The sequence below is a fragment of the Gobio gobio genome (assembly GCF_949357685.1).
Source record: "Gobio gobio genome assembly, chromosome: 14".
Taxonomy (NCBI): domain Eukaryota; kingdom Metazoa; phylum Chordata; class Actinopteri; order Cypriniformes; family Gobionidae; genus Gobio; species Gobio gobio.
The window spans coordinates 44,203,016-44,219,439 of NC_137107.1; the positions used below are offsets into that span (position 1 = coordinate 44,203,016).

Below are 16,424 nucleotides of genomic sequence, written 5' to 3' on the forward strand. Positions count from 1 at the left end.
TGGAGCCACGTGACCTGTGCACATGTGCTGAAACTTTTGGCACTTTCATTGATTAATTTTTGAGTTCTTCTTCCCTGAGATAGGTTTGAAAAATAAATTGGTGTTACATTTTATTAAAAATAAGCTAAAATAGACTATGTTGCCTGGAGACAACACTGTACCATAGAGGGATAAAGTCAGAATTATAAGATATAAAGTCTTTTCCCCCCTCAGAATGGGACTTTATATCTTGCAATTGTGAGAAAAAAAGTCAGATTCGAGTCATTGCGAGATGTAAACACATTTATGAGATAAAAAGTTGCGGTATCTTTTTAAAATATTTTATTGTGGTGGAAACAAGCTTCCATAAATATCAGCATCTGCACCAAATTACTTATTTTAGCTCAGTTTGGGTCTCTGAATAAAACTGAGGTGTTTTCCCCTCCTCGAATATGAGCTCCATATTCTCACTATATCAGACTATATGAGCCAAATATGACATTCAACAAAAAACACATGTATTTTTCCTCAGGTGATTGTAGCATCCATCAGTTTCTTGGAGGCCATGTTGCTAACGTACCTCAGCTACAAGGTGAGCTTGTACATATATGAAGTGTGAAAGTGTTGATTGAATTTATACCGATTTTCATTGTCACAGACGTGAATATCTAGTTACTGCATTTTTGCTTTGGCACAGCAGTATAAAGACACAACTATGTGCATGTGTTTTTCCAGGGTAACATATGGGAGCAGATGTTTCAGGTGTCTTTCTTGCTGGAGATGCTAAATACTGTCCCTTTCATCATAACGGTAAGATGCATCTTCAGAAGTAAATCCCCAACTCCTCACACCACAGCTGATAATGTAATCTGACCTCTTTCTGTGTGTCAGATCTTCTGGCCTCCACTCAGAAACCTGTTTATCCCAGTGTTCCTCAACTGCTGGCTGGCCAAGTGTGCTCTGGAGAGCATGATAGTGAGTGTTAACCATTCCCAAATAAACATGTGTCTAAGTGTCTGTACACTGCTGTACGGAAACCAGTGCGTGTGTGTGTGTGTGTTACAGAATGATCTGCACCGGGCGATTCAGAGAACACACTCGGCCATGTTCAACCAGGTTCTCATTCTCATCTGCACTCTCCTGTGTCTTGTTTTCACCGGGTAAGATTCATTTTCATTTGGTTTAGGGCTGGGCGATAAATCCAAAAATGTATATTGTGATATTCTCAAAAAATATTGGTTGATACAATAACTGTGTAAATGTATATATGCATTTTTATAGAATTTTTTTAAATATTTTATTTTAAAATATTAATATATTCCAAAAACTACAAAAAATCACGAAATATCCCTTTGATTAGTAAAATGGAAGCTTATTAAGAGCTGTGTAAATTGAAATGTATCAATTTTAAAATATTTAATATTTTAATATTAATATTTTAAAATATAGACAATAAATACAGCATCTCTATTTAAAAAAGGATTTGCAAAATTTGCAAATTGCTCGATTCACCAATTTCATGTTACTGGAGACTTTTTCCAAGTCAAGATTATTATTTTTTAATTGTATTTCATTAATTTAACTTATTCATTTTTTTACTATTCATTTAATTATTTGTTATTTGTATTAAACATTTAGTTTTTTATTTACTCTATTTTCAGCATGTCATTTTATTGACAAGATTTTCTTTTTTTTCAATTGTACTTTTCAATTTGTTTATTAATAAAAATTTATATTATTTAAAAACGATAATAATTTTTATTTACTGTCTCCTACATAATTTTAGTGTCAAGATTATTTTGTAATTTTTGAATTATGTTTGTTTAATGTATTCTTTTTGTTATACATTTTTTCTTTTTAAAATGTAAGTATTTTTTACAAAATAAATATTTTGAGGATTTATCGACTCAATTTTATATCTAGCTATATCTTTTTTTAAAGAATTATATATTTTTATTGACTGTCTCTTACATAATTTTATTGCCAAGATTATTTTGTAATTTTTAAATTATGTTTGTTTAATGTATTTTTTTTATTATGATTTTTTTTCTTTTTAAAATGTAAGTATTATTTACAAAATAAATATTGTGAGGATTTATCTACTCAATTTTATACCTAGCTATCTTTTTTTAAAGAGTTATATATTTTTATTGACTGTCTCTTACATCATTTTACTGTCAATATTATTTTGTAATTTTTTAATTATGTTTGTTTAATACATTTTTTTATTTAAGTTTTTTTTTTATTATTTATCTATTTAATTTTATAGCTATATCTATTTCTATAAATCCTATCTATTTTCTATTCTATTTCTAACTATATTCAATATCTATTTTATTAACTAAGGAGGTCAGGGTTTAACAACGACAACACAACCGCAATGTAAACAATATTTCTGTCAATTTTATTGCTTCAACTAGTATATCGCCCACCTCTGCAGCTGATCTTCTCTATCTCTCATCACCCTGACTGAAGTCTTTGTGTCTCTTTCAGCACATGTGGTATCCAGCATTTAGAACGTGCTGGTAGGAAGAGTCTGTCTCTCTTTAAAGCGTTGTATTTTTGCATCGTGACCTTCTCTACGGTGGGCTTCGGCGATGTGACGCCACAGATCTGGCCGTCTCAGCTGCTGGTGGTGGTGATGATCTGTGTGGCTCTGGTGGTTCTTCCTCTACAGGTCAGAGCACTCCAACACTGACTATGAACCCGGCCAATGAACTTTCCTATAGTCTGTCTGTCCTCCTCTTCTCCGGCTGTAGTTTGAGGAGTTGATCTATCTGTGGATGGAAAGGCAGAAATCGGGGGGAAACTACAGCAGACACCGGGCTCAGACAGAGAGGCACGTGGTCTTATGTGTCAGCACTCTCAAAATTGACCTGCTCATGGACTTTCTCAACGAATTCTACGCTCACCCACACACACAGGTGTGTGTTCTGTCTGTCTGTGTGTGTTAAATAGGTTTAGAATGTCTTTTCTGTCCATTTTGACATGTTGTGTTTGTTTAGGATTATTACGTGGTCATCTTGTGTCCATGTGAGGTGGATGTCCAGGTGAGGAGGATTTTGCAGATTCCGCTGTGGTCGCAGAGAGTCATCTACCTTCAAGGCTCCGCCCTCAAAAACCAGGATTTACTGAGAGCCAAGTGAGTGACAGCCTCATTGAGTAAACATGCTAGCAAAACGCTAAAACATGTTAACATTTTAAATTAATGATAACAAATGCTAAATCATGTAAACGAAATGCGAATTCATGTTAGCAACATGCACATCATGGTAGTGACATGTTAATTAATGATAACAACATGCTAGATTATGTTAACAAAATGCTAATTCATGCTACAAGTGTGTTAAATCATGCTAGCAAAATACTAACATCATGATGAAAATGCTAAACAAATGCTAAATAATGGTAGTGACATGCTAATTCATGTTAAAAAATGCAAAGAATGTGTTTAATCATGATAGCAACATGATCATTTATGATACCAATTTGTTAAATAATGCCAACGATTAATTCATGCTAAATCGTGCTAACGAAATGCTAAATCTTGTTAGCAGCGTATTTAAACATGCTAGCAACATATTAAATCATGGTAGTGACATGTTACTTAATTAATAACAACATTTTAAATCCTGTTAATTCATGATAATATCATGTAAAAAAATTCAAACAAATGCAAAATTATGCTAGAAAAAAATGCTAATTCATGTTAACAACATGTTAAAACATTCAAATTCATGTTATTTAAAACATGATAGCAACATGCTAATTCATGCCAACAATGTTAAATCATAACATGTTAATTCATGCCAGCAACATGTTAAATCATGCTAATGACAAGCTAATTAATGCTAACAAAATGTTAAATCATGTTAGCAACATGCTTATCCAATGCTAACATCATGTTACATTTTTTTAAATCATGCTTGCAACATGTTAAAACATATTAACAACATGCTAAATAATGCTAGTGACATGGTAAATCATGTTAACAAAATGCTAAAACATGTTAGCAACATGTTAATCCATGTTAACATCATGTTAAAATTTTTAAAATCATGCTTGCAACATGTTAAAACACATTAACAACATGCTAAATAATGCTAGTGACATGGTAATTCATGCTAACAAAATGCTAAAACATGCTAGACACATGCCAATTCATACTAGCAATGTGTTAAAACATGAAAGCATCATTCTAATTAATTAATGCTAACAACATGTTGAACAATCCTGCTAATTAATGCTAGCAACTTGAAAACGTGTTAACAACATACTAATTCATGCTAAAACATGCTAGCAATGTGGTAAATCGTGTTAGAAACGTGTGTTCCCCCACTGTCCCAAACTTCAATTTCAACAATTCAATTAAAACTTTATGCTTTTCAAAGTAATTTTAAACTCTCAGACACGGCTTTTTCAAGCCAACTTCAAAGTTTGTTCATGAACTTTACTCATCTAGTTCATTTTGCACCCTTATATTGTAACTTGTATTTTAAGCCTTTTTCACTCAATTTATACCACTTTTTTGTTTTTTATACTGCACAGTTTGCACATAGTTTGAAGGCGAGCATTGGACAAGATTTGGAATAACAAAAATCTAGCTTCTGTGATTGGTCTGCTTTGTTAATCCCCTGCTTTGTTAATCCCCCTCTGTGATTGGTCGCTTTTGTTCTATAGGATGGACGATGCGGAAGCATGTTTCATTCTTAGCAGCAGAAATGAAGCTGATCGCATGGCGGCAGTGAGTGTTCAATAACTTTTATTTTATCATTCACATGTATCGATAAAGATACACACGTCAATATTTGGAATATCAAACCATCCATTCAAACGAACCATTCAGGAACATCTTGTTGGATTCTACATGTTGTCACTAGACTGGGTAAACCCAGCCTGATCTGCTGGCGATTAGATTTCGCCCTGCAACTCAGTCTGGAAACCTGTACATTCATTTCTACTGCTTCTGTTACACTTTTGCGGGAACCAATCACAGACTGGCTTTTCCACCTGGCGCGCTATTGGCGGGTTTAACACGATGACGGATAGAGAAGGGATGGATCGATGCCCGTTGATCACGCCTCTTGTGGTCTGATTGGTTGAAGGACTATCCAATTGCGTACAGAGTCTTTTAATTTATGCTCGTTTATCATGCCTCTTGTGCAGTAGAAAATACAGAGCAGACTCTCCAGACCAATGTTCAATCTTAAATTGAGCTTGGTCTGGTGATAGCCAGACTATGTTGTCACTTCTTCTTGATTCTCTCCATAATTGTCCGACTCCGGTTTGAACTGGCTGCATGAAGTTATCAGAGCTGCTAACACAAGCTCTTGAAGCTCCGCCCCGTGAGCAGCAGCTCATTTGCATTTAAAGTGACATACAAAAACGGCACGTTTTTTTTGCTCACCCTCAAAAAGTGACAATGCTATAAAAAAATTATCTGTGGGGTATTTTGAGCTAAAACTTCACATACACACTCTGCGGACATCAGAGACTTCTTTTACATCTTGTAAAAAGGGGCAATCAACCACCCCTTTAAGATGTGAAAGTAAAAATCAAGCGTGTATTCAAAAGTGATTATAATACCCTACATATTGATAGCTGTTCTCTAATGCCCACAAGAGAAAGCAAAAGCATTAACATATATTTTTTCCTCCCATCTCATATTTGGTTCCATCACCATGTCCCTTAAGGGGCTCCTTAGAATGTGTCATTTCCTTTCCGAACATAGTATTCGGCTTCAGGCACATCCCCAATGACGAGTATTGATTTATTGACAGGATCACCAAACCATTCTGAGGGCCTGGGCTGTGAAAGACTTCGCTCCAAACTGCCCTCTTTTCGTCCAGATTCTTAAGCCCGAAAACAAGTTCCATGTTAAATTCGCAGGTAGTAAATTTCCTTTATTTCACATTCTTGTATTGCTCACTCTTTCTAACTTGCATTCTCAATATCATTTGAAGCCCTTAGACTACTCATTTTTGTAACCCCGGCCATCTTGCCCATGAGCAGCATGTCCGTTTCTTTCCACAGATCACGTTGTGTGTGAAGAAGAGTTTAAATACGCCATGTTGGCTCTGAATTGTCTGTGTCCGGCCACCTCTACGCTGATCACTTTACTGGTCCACACATCTCGCGGACAGTGAGTCGCAACTCTCTTAGCTTCTTTATGAAGTAGCACGACTGTTTTCGACATTGATCATAATGCAAAATGTTTCTTGAGCATATTATCACTAATGATCATTACATTTGAACATATATTCAAAAAGAAAACAGTTCAAATTTCACAATATTCCTGTTTTACTGTATTTTTGAGCCTTCGTGACCAGAAGAGACTTTCAAAAATATTAACAAAATCTTACCGAACCCAAACTTTTGAACCGTAGTGTAGTAATAATCTTTAAGTGATAAGTTCCATCACCACAGTGCTTTTTCATGCACAACACAAAGCATTTAATCCCATCCAGTTCCAATAAACTTGTTCCTGCCATTAGTATATCTTATTTTAAAGGCACAATATGTAAGATTTTTAGTTGGAAATATCATATAACAATGTTATGTATTTTCATAGAAACCATGGAAAATCAAAAACACTTTATATATTATGTGTATTTATTAGACAGGTGAGCAACTGTTTAGATACATTTATCAAAAGAAAACTGATCATTGTTATACAGCGCAACATGGCTAGTCGTTTATTGTTTGAATCGCTTGTTTTCTTGATTCACCGTGAGTAACGTTTTTACCATTCCTTAGAGACAACACTATTTTGTCAAGTGGCTAACCATAGCATAATCAGAGATAATCTCCATCATACATTTTAAAATGAATTGCATGTCATTTAGCAACGGTCAATTAGTCATCCTGTTTGTATTAATATGATATTCTAATATTAGGGGTGTAACGATACACTCGTGTCACGATTCGATATAAATTGCGATACTGAACTCACGATATGATATGTATCCCGATATTTTAAGCCAAAATAAAGAATTTATTATTATTAAAATATTATTATTAGTGTATTATTATCAGGACCCACAAATATTGCCCCATTGCATTATTATACATTATATTCAACATTTTATATAGTCGTTTAATGTAATAATGTCACTGAAACTCCGTAAACGTTAATTTTATCCCCTCACGCATTACTCGCGCTTTCAATGCAAGCAGCATTCTCTCCCAGTGCTCGCTATGTCCCGCCTCTCCCGCTATTAATGCACTATACAGAATAAACCCTCTGAAATGCTTTGAATAATCATACTACTAAAATTAAATGTGATCTGGTGATTTAAATGATGTTTGCGCTCTCACTTTGAAGAGTGCCGTTCTGGCAGCGTGTGCGCTTCAGATGATCAATGCAATCAATCACAGTTCTAAACGCAAGAAAGCGTGTCAAAATGACCACTCTCAAACTGTAAATGTTTAGCTCATCCAAGAATTTTAATTCTGTATTTACTCACTCATGTTGTTTTCGCGCATCACGCAATCTTTTGAACGTCCGTGTTTACTACAGTATGCGCGTCTGTTCACCATAAGCCATTGTTTGTGTCTCTTCAGAAGACTTGGATTTGGATTAGACCACTCGATAAGTTATTTTTACAATGCCTTTATGACATTTTTGGGATCTTTTAAGTTTGAGAATAATGGACTTTAAATGGAGGGACAGAAATCCCCCAGCTAGGTTTCTTAAAGAATATCTTCATTTGTGTTTGGAAGTTAAATTAAAAACGACATGATGGTGAGTACATGATGACAGAATTTACATTTGTGGTACATTTGTACATTTGTGTTTGGGTGAATTATACCTTATAAATAGGCCGACCACAGCAAGTTGAGCCTTGGATAAAACAACTCTAAATCGCATATCATATCGTTTCCATCAACGATACATATCGTCACATTTTTATATTGCGATATATTGTTTAACGATATATCGTTACACCCCTATCTGATATGGATCTAGATTACAGCAAAGTCTCACAGAGCAGCCACCAAGTGAATGTACATTTATAACATAACTCTCAACACACTCAAATGTATTTAGTATGATAGTTTTAAGCATGTTAAACAGCGCTGTGAAAAGAGCGGAAGCGGCGACTGCAGCATAAGCAGAATAAAAGCTCAGAGATCTGTGTTTCGTGCAGGTCTCTCTCATTAGCATTCACTCACAAGGCCTCTAGGCGCGTCCTGCTTCATACCATCGTAATGTTATTAAAACTTTAATACATTCACTCATTCATGAACATGATTTCTGCCCGAGAATTCCACGCTCATTCACTGCATCATCAAGCTATGCCTTTGTTTTGAATAAGCGACCTCTAGTGGCGAAACTTACATACTGTGCCTTTACGTTTGGGATAGTGACCTGATAAATGACAATTAAAAGGAAAAATAGTATAATAACATGTTAAAACCCTTTTTAGAGAGGGGCAGCAGTCTCCGGAGCAGTGGCAGAGGATGTACGGCCGTTGTTCGGGTAATGAGGTGTATCATATCCGCCTGGGCGACAGTATGTTCTTCAGAGAGTACAACAGCAAAAGCTTTACCTACGCGGCCTTTCACGCTCACAAAAAGTAGGTTTACGCACTATTTAAAACATATAATATGTGTTGAAATCTTTTAATGTCAGGCTGTTTGGCTGTAGGTACGGTGTGTGTATGATCGGCGTAAAGAGAGAAGATAACAAAAGCATCTTGTTGAATCCTGGACCACGGCACATCATGTCTGCCAGCGACACCTGTTACTACATCAACATCACAAAGGAGGAAAACTCCGCCTTCATCTTCAGACAGGAAGAAGATCAGGGAAAGGGGAGGGGCCATTGTGACATTTTAAACAGCCCGTCTGGCCTACCTGTTCATAGTATCCTCGCTAGCATGGGTGAGCGAGAATGAATGGAAGAAAGACAGGACGTTGTCAGAGGGTCTGCTTATAACCATTTGATTGTTTTCAGGAACGGTTGCCATGGATTTCCAGAACACCAGTCCCACCGAGTGTGGCGTCAAACTTGCCCCGCCCCCAGAGAACGAGCAAGGAAGTCGACGCCCAAGCATAGCGCCTGTTCTGGAGATCGCTGACTCTGCCTCCTTACTGCCATGTGATCTGCTCAGTGACCAATCAGAGGATGAGGCGGGACACTCAGATGAAGATGTAACAGCTAATGAGTGAGTTAAAGGTGCAGTAAGCGATTTCTGAGAAACACTGTTGATATTTGAAATTAGCAAAACAAACACACCCCTACCCAGAAGGATCACACCCCTATCTTGATAGCCCCGCCCTCATATTCACAAACACTTTCAACAGCGTTTCTCAGAAATCGCTTACTGCACCTTTAAGTCTGTATGAATGTTTTCTGTCTTTCTTTTTCTTAATTCAAACAACAACACCAATCATTATTATGTTTAAACGAACAGCTACATTTATATTATACATCAATGTAATATAATATAAAGTATTTGTACAAATTCGAATAGGTTTAGTGGTTTGTTTCAAAATCACCAGCAAAATAAAGGCTGATTTATACTTCTGCGTCAGACCTACGCTGTATCCTCTACACCGCAAGTTACGCGTCAGTTTTCATTTATACTTCTGCGTTGTTGTCCGCGTCAATGTGCAATTACACATGCAGACCGCTAGAAGGCAGTGTCCACGGGGGTGTTGATGGTGTAACCCACAGTATTAAGAAAAGCCGAAGAAGAAGCAGCTTGTTGTGTACATTGTCAGAGTAGCAGTGATGGCGGCAAATAGATAGCGACTGTTCTTGCAGCTTGAGTTGTTGTATGTAATACAAATTAAGCATCTCTAGTTGATTAGTAGAGTTACATAAGAGGCGATCTGGCACTGGAATGTATTTTTGAAATCATGCCGAGAGCTTGTGGCCGTTGGTTTCAGTATTGGTGGCTCACAGACAAGCGATTCAATCGATTGCTGTTGCGGAAACTTTATTAATTCCGTTGAATTCACAAAACGATATACAATCAGTGATTAACATCTTTGGTTTTAAAGGGGTGATGAATTGAGAAATCAACTTTCCCTTGAGCCTTTGATATATAAAAGTTCATCGTGATTCGTGATGTAAGAATATCCTGTAAGTTTCAGAGCTGAAAACTTCCTTGTTAGTCAAAGAAAAGCTTTTATAGACACCAGGCCCAGAAAACGAGAGATCTCAGAATATGTCGACCACTGACATCATAGGATGCAGAAGCGCCGCCTCAAGCCCGCCCACCGACTCGTGGAGCTAAACAGGTCGCGCTACCGAGCAACAAACATGATGGTTCCAGCTCACGTGCACAAGACATTGTGCGTTTGTTCGCTTCATTTCACCGCAGAATCGATTGTAAACAAGATAGAGGTCGAGACTGGATTTGCGGACAACTGGATTTGAAGCCCTACTAACAAACACAGCAAACCTAGATTTCTTTTTTAAATCTCAATCACAATTTCTATCTGAAAAACAGCAACTAGCTTTTCCCCCCAAATCGTGCAGTCCTATATAGAGCATATGCACATTCATTAAAGGGGGGGTGAAATGCTGTTTCATGCACACTGAGCGTTTTACACTGTTAAAGACTTGGATTCCCATCCTAAACATGGACAAAGTTTAAAAAAAAAAGTTGGACGTTTGATGGAGTATTTCTGTGCCAAAAATACTCCTTCCGGTTTCTCATAAGTTTCTAAAAGTTTTTTTTTGAGTATGGGTATATGTGACGTCAGGTGGGGCCGAATGTCCTTGTACGGGCCGTACGGGCTCTTCTCTCTTCTTCTCACGCAGGGAAGCGGCTAAGCTGCAGTCACAGGACTTCACGAATTCAACAATGTCACCAAAGATGTGTGTTTTTGGTTGTCATGGCAAGACAATCATGTTTGTCCGGAGCAGCAACGGAGTTGTGCAAGTGTTTGTTTGTTCCCTGAATTTCGGCGACAATGGTTTATAAACAAGGTACAGTTGAACTCCGGATTTGTAGCTCGTCTAATGCTGAAAGATGGAGCGGTCCCAGCGATTAAGGTTCACGGTCAAGTGTTAGTAGCAGGCGGTGAGTAAAAATGTTTCAAATGTCTTTGTGTTGTCAGCTATCGAGTCCATTGTTTTTCTATGTAAACATGCATAACTCAACGCAATAGCTGCGTGCGCTCATCATTCTTTAGCTCCGCCCACACGATACGCCCCCAGCCGCTCTGATTTTTCCGGTAAAAAATCTGGAAAAAAAAAAATCACTCGGTACAGCGTATCTTTCTTTTATAAATATAATAAAACTAAAGACTTTTCGGAGATATGAAAGATGCAATACTACTCTATAGGTACTCAAGATTGACATGACATTGACTGAAAATGTGTTTCACCCCCCCTTTAAAAAAAATCTAATTTTGTGTTCCACTGGGGGGGGGGGAATCATACAGGTATCAAATTAAATGAGTAAATGTGATATTTTTAAGACTGAAGTATGAACAAACCCTGTTTTGGTGTATTTTAATGTTATTTTCCTCAGTTTTGTGAAAGGATACCCTCCAAATTCTCCATACATTGGGAGCTCCCCGACCCTTTGCCATCTCCTGCCCCAGAAAGCCCCTTTCTGCTGTTTACAGCTTGACCAGGTGAGCACCAGCCTCCGAATGTCTTCCAAATGTTGTATTTGCGCAGTATGCATTACATTGGACTACATAAGCATTGCATATTTGTCTCACATTTTCTGGCGTAGGGCTGTGAGCATGTTGCCTTTGAAGACGCAAAAGCGTATGGCTTCAAAAACAAGCTCATCATCGTTTCCGCTGAGACGGCTGGAAACGGCCTTTACAACTTCATAGTGCCTTTAAGAGCCTATTACAGACCCAGAAGGGAACTCAACCCTATAGTCCTGCTGTTAGACAACCCGTAAGCACGTACACACACAGACCAACACTTTCTCATTCACCTCGCATGTGTTTCATTAGCCTTATGAATGTTGTTCTACTTCCTGCAGACCCGATGACCACTTCCTTGAGGCCATATCCTGCTTCCCAATGGTGTATTATATGGGTGGCACCATTGACAAGTAATAGAGGAAAAAAAACCTTCTCTTTGGTTAGAACTGCATGATTTGAGATCACAGTGATCACAAATTGGGATTTTTCTAATGCAAATGTGATTACAATTTGAAATGCGTTTAATAAAAAAACTGTAAAAAAAAAACTAGGGCTATGCAATTTGGCCAAAGATTTTATGATTATATATAAAATAAATATGACTATAAAATAATAATAATTATTATTTTTTTATAGCATTTTATATTAGCTAATTTTATATTGCATTGCATTGGAATTTTTATATTTATATTGAGTCATTATATTATTTATAATGCATTTTTATATTGCATTGGGATTTTTATATTATTTAAATAATTTTTTTTTTATTTATATTACATTTTATATTGCATTGCATTGGGATTTTTATATTATTTAAATAGCATTTTTATATTATTTATATTGTATTTTATATTGCGTTGCATTGGGATTTCCATATTATTTATTTTTCATTTTTATATTTTTTATATTGCATTGCAATCGATTTTTATATTATATTCCATTTTTATATTATTTATATTGCATTGGGATTTTTATATTATATAGCATTTTTATATTATTTATATTGTATTTTATATTGCGTTGCATTGGGATTTCTATATTATTTATATTGCATTGTATTTAATCCGTGAAAATTATTGAATATTAATGGAAATAGCAATTACAAGTAATAAAATATTAACCAAAAATATATATATATTACTATTCACTGTAATATTTCAGTGAAAAAAAAAAAAAAGTATATATATATATATATATTAAGTTGCTGTTTGGATTTAAATTGGCAAATGCTTAAAAGTCAATGATTGTATCATTATTGCTGTGATTATGATGTTTCTAACATGTTATATGTTTGGCATCAGTTCTTCCAACCCTAATTGATGTAGTGCAGCTTTTCATTTCTCAAACAACCATGTAGGAAGACACATTCGAGATGTGCTGGAGGAGACTTTACAGAGTGCTGGACTCAATACAAGATCTGGACCAAAAATGGATGCACCTCTTGATGGAAGTAATATCACAGCATTTATTTTCATTTATTATCATTATTTTTTTTGTCACAATCTCGTATTGACAATGCAAGAGTCCAGCACTCTGTAAAGTCTCCTCCAGCAAATCCCAAAGACTTTCAATGAATTTAAGGTCTAGACTCAGAGGTGCCCATTCATTTGGGAAAATTATTCTTCAAGCTCCCTCCTAACCATTCTTTCACAGTTTGAGCTGATGAATCTTGACATTGTCACCCTGGAATATGGCCATAATGTGTCTTCCTACATGGCTGTTTAAAGGGGTGATGAATTGAGAAATCAACTTTCCCTTGAGCCTTTGATATATAAAAGTTCATCATGATATAAGAATATCCTGTAAGTTTCAGAGCTGAAAACGTCCTTGTTAGTCAAAGAAAAGCTTTTATAGACACCAGGCCCAGAAAACGAGAGATCTCAGAATATGTCGACCACTGACGTCATCGTTTGCTGAAACGCTGTGATGCCATAGATCTAAATATAATGCCATAGATCTAAATATAATGCCAGATATCTAAATATAATGCCATAGATCTATATAATGCCTGCCATAGATCTAAATATAATGCCATAGATCTAAATATAATGCCATAGATCTAAATATAATGTCATAGATCTAAAAATAATGCCATAGATCTATATGTAATGCCGAAGATCTAAATATAATGTCATAGATCTAAAAATAATGCCATAGATCTATATGTAATGCCATAGATCTAAATATAATGCCTGCCATAGATCAAAATATAATGCCATAGATCTAAATGTAATGCCATAGATCTAAATATAATGCCATAGACCTAAATATAATGTCATAGGTCTAAATATAATGCCATATAACTAAATATAATGCCATAGATCTATATATAATGCCTGCCATAGATCTAAATATAATGCCATAGATCTAAATATAATGTCATATATCTAAATATAATGTCATAGATCTAAATATAATGCCATAGATCTAAATATAATGCCATCACATATCTAAATATAATGTCATAGATCTAAATATAATGCCACATATCTAAATATAATGTCATAGATCTAAATATAATGCCACATATCTAAATGTAATGCCATAGATCTAAATAATGCCATAGATCTAAATAATGCCATTATGCCACATATCTAAATATAATGTATAATATAATGCCTGCCATAGATCAAAATATAATGCCATAGATCTAAATGTAATGCCATAGATCTAAATATAATGCCATAGACCTAAATATAATGTCATAGATCTAAATATAATGCCATAAAACTAAGTATAATGCCATAGATCTATATATAATGCCTGCCATAGATCTAAATATAATGCCATAGATCTAAATGTAATGCCATAGATCTAAATATAATGCCATAGATCTAAATGTAATGCCATAGATCTAAATATAATGCCATAATGCCACATATCTAAATATAATGCCATAGATCTAAATATAATGCCATAGATCTAAATATAATTACATAGATCTAAATATAATGCCATAATGCCACATATCTAAATATAATGTCATAGATCTAAATTTAATGCCATAGTACTAAATGTAATGCCATAGTTCTAAATATAATGCCATAGATCTAAATATAATTACATAGATCTAAATATAATGCCATAATGCCACATATCTAAATATAATGCATTGATCTAATGCCATAGATCTAAATATAATGCCATAATGCCACATATCTAAATTATAATGTCATATATCTAAATATAATGTCATAGATCTAAATATAATGCCATAGATCTAAATGTAATGCCATAGATCTAAATGTAATGCCATAGATCTAAATATAATGCAACACTTTTCACTATAAGTTAACCATGAGAGCTGTAGTAGTAAAAACACTAAAAGAGAGAGTAAATCTTAGCTATTTCAAATGGAAAGACGTTAGCCAATCACAGCAGTGGGCGTTTACACTGAACTCTCACACCAGACAGAGCGATCAAACCAGAGGGCTAAAATCAGGGAAGGAAAAATGCCATTTTTTAAAAATAAATTATGAACATTTTTTATGTAAAAAGCATTCTAACATTATAAGTGCACCCCAGGAAACATCATAAAACAACGCAGTTCATGACCCCTTTAAGACATGAAGAGCTACACAATCCATCAGTTAGAGTTAGAAGAACTGCTGCCAAACATATATCATGCTAGAAACATCAGACAACAGACTTTTCTTTGGCCGGGCAGTGTATATAATAACTTTCAGCACATATATTTATATCATTGAATCACAGCCTTTGCCATAGGGATTTCGGTGTATATCCATCAATCATGCAGCCCTATCTTTGATGGACAATTCAAATATATCCCTCTAGATGCTGATGAACTGATTGGATGTTTGTGTGATTGACAGTTTGGACAGCCTATTGCAGTGTGGCGTTCTGTATGCTGATAATCTAGTGGTGGTGGACAAAGAAAGCACTATGAGTGCAGAGGAAGACTATATGGCTGACGCTAAAACCATCGTCAATGTGCAGACCATGTTCAGGTGAGCCCGCTGACCTGCAGTCTGTCAATAGAAACTCATCATTTGCATAACATAGCATTCCTGTTTCTCAAACAGTTTCTTGTGCTTTTTCTCAAAAGCATAAATGCAAAAAATCTCATAATAGCCTGATTTTCTCTCTGTGTCTCTCCAGGTTGTTTCCGAGTCTCAGTATAATCACAGAACTCACTCACCCGTCAAACATGAGATTCATGCAGTTCAGAGCGAAGGACTGTTACTCCCTCGCCCTGTCCAAATTAGAGAAGGTGAGAGATGGAGAGACGAGAGCGCATTTCTATTTGCATTTAATTATTAAGTTGGCTTGAAAGAGCCAATTTACTGATATTGCTATTCTCAGAGCTTCAGACTGTTCTGACTCAAGTTGCTATATCTTTTATAACTTGTCGGACTTACGGTTTTCGATCAAAACTCTGAAAAATCCCATTGACTTTCATTGACGGAATGTTAAGATGAGCCAAGACTATTCAAACTCCAACTGACAAAATTCAAATCTAAACACACTGAAGCCCATTAGACTCCATTAGCTGCCATTCTATGAACTATTTCTAATCCACTGACATTTAAACTTCCATTCTAATATATCTAATCAACCAACCAACCAACCAACCAACCTATCTATCTATCTATCTATCTATCTATCTATCTATCTATCTATCTATCTATCTATCTATCTATCTATCTATCTATCTATCTATCTATCTATCTATCTATCTATCTATCTATCTATCTATCTATCTATCTATCTATCTATCTATCTATCTATCTATCTATCTATCTATCTATCTATCTATCTATCTATCTATCTATCTATCTATCTATCTATCTATCTATCTG

At 35.4% G+C, this 16,424-nt stretch overlaps 1 protein-coding gene across 1 annotated transcript in view; it reads left to right on the forward strand.

Moving 5' to 3' along the window:
- The window catches only part of kcnt1a (potassium sodium-activated channel subfamily T member 1a), a gene marked incomplete at its 5' end in the record, with an annotated part of 39,604 nt that overhangs the window by 8,556 nt on the left and 14,624 nt on the right, over positions 1-16,424 (forward strand). Inside the window, 18 exons of the mRNA XM_079835279.1 lie at positions 512-571; positions 715-789; positions 871-954; positions 1,045-1,139; positions 2,473-2,656; positions 2,739-2,903; positions 2,985-3,121; positions 4,660-4,723; positions 5,760-5,868; positions 6,013-6,121; positions 8,409-8,558; positions 8,630-8,865; positions 8,939-9,149; positions 11,472-11,577; positions 11,682-11,854; positions 11,943-12,014; positions 15,438-15,572; positions 15,724-15,835. Of these exons, the coding sequence (XP_079691405.1) occupies positions 512-571; positions 715-789; positions 871-954; positions 1,045-1,139; positions 2,473-2,656; positions 2,739-2,903; positions 2,985-3,121; positions 4,660-4,723; positions 5,760-5,868; positions 6,013-6,121; positions 8,409-8,558; positions 8,630-8,865; positions 8,939-9,149; positions 11,472-11,577; positions 11,682-11,854; positions 11,943-12,014; positions 15,438-15,572; positions 15,724-15,835 (2,277 nt within the window). The remainder of the gene's footprint in view (positions 1-511; positions 572-714; positions 790-870; positions 955-1,044; positions 1,140-2,472; positions 2,657-2,738; positions 2,904-2,984; positions 3,122-4,659; positions 4,724-5,759; positions 5,869-6,012; positions 6,122-8,408; positions 8,559-8,629; positions 8,866-8,938; positions 9,150-11,471; positions 11,578-11,681; positions 11,855-11,942; positions 12,015-15,437; positions 15,573-15,723; positions 15,836-16,424) is intronic.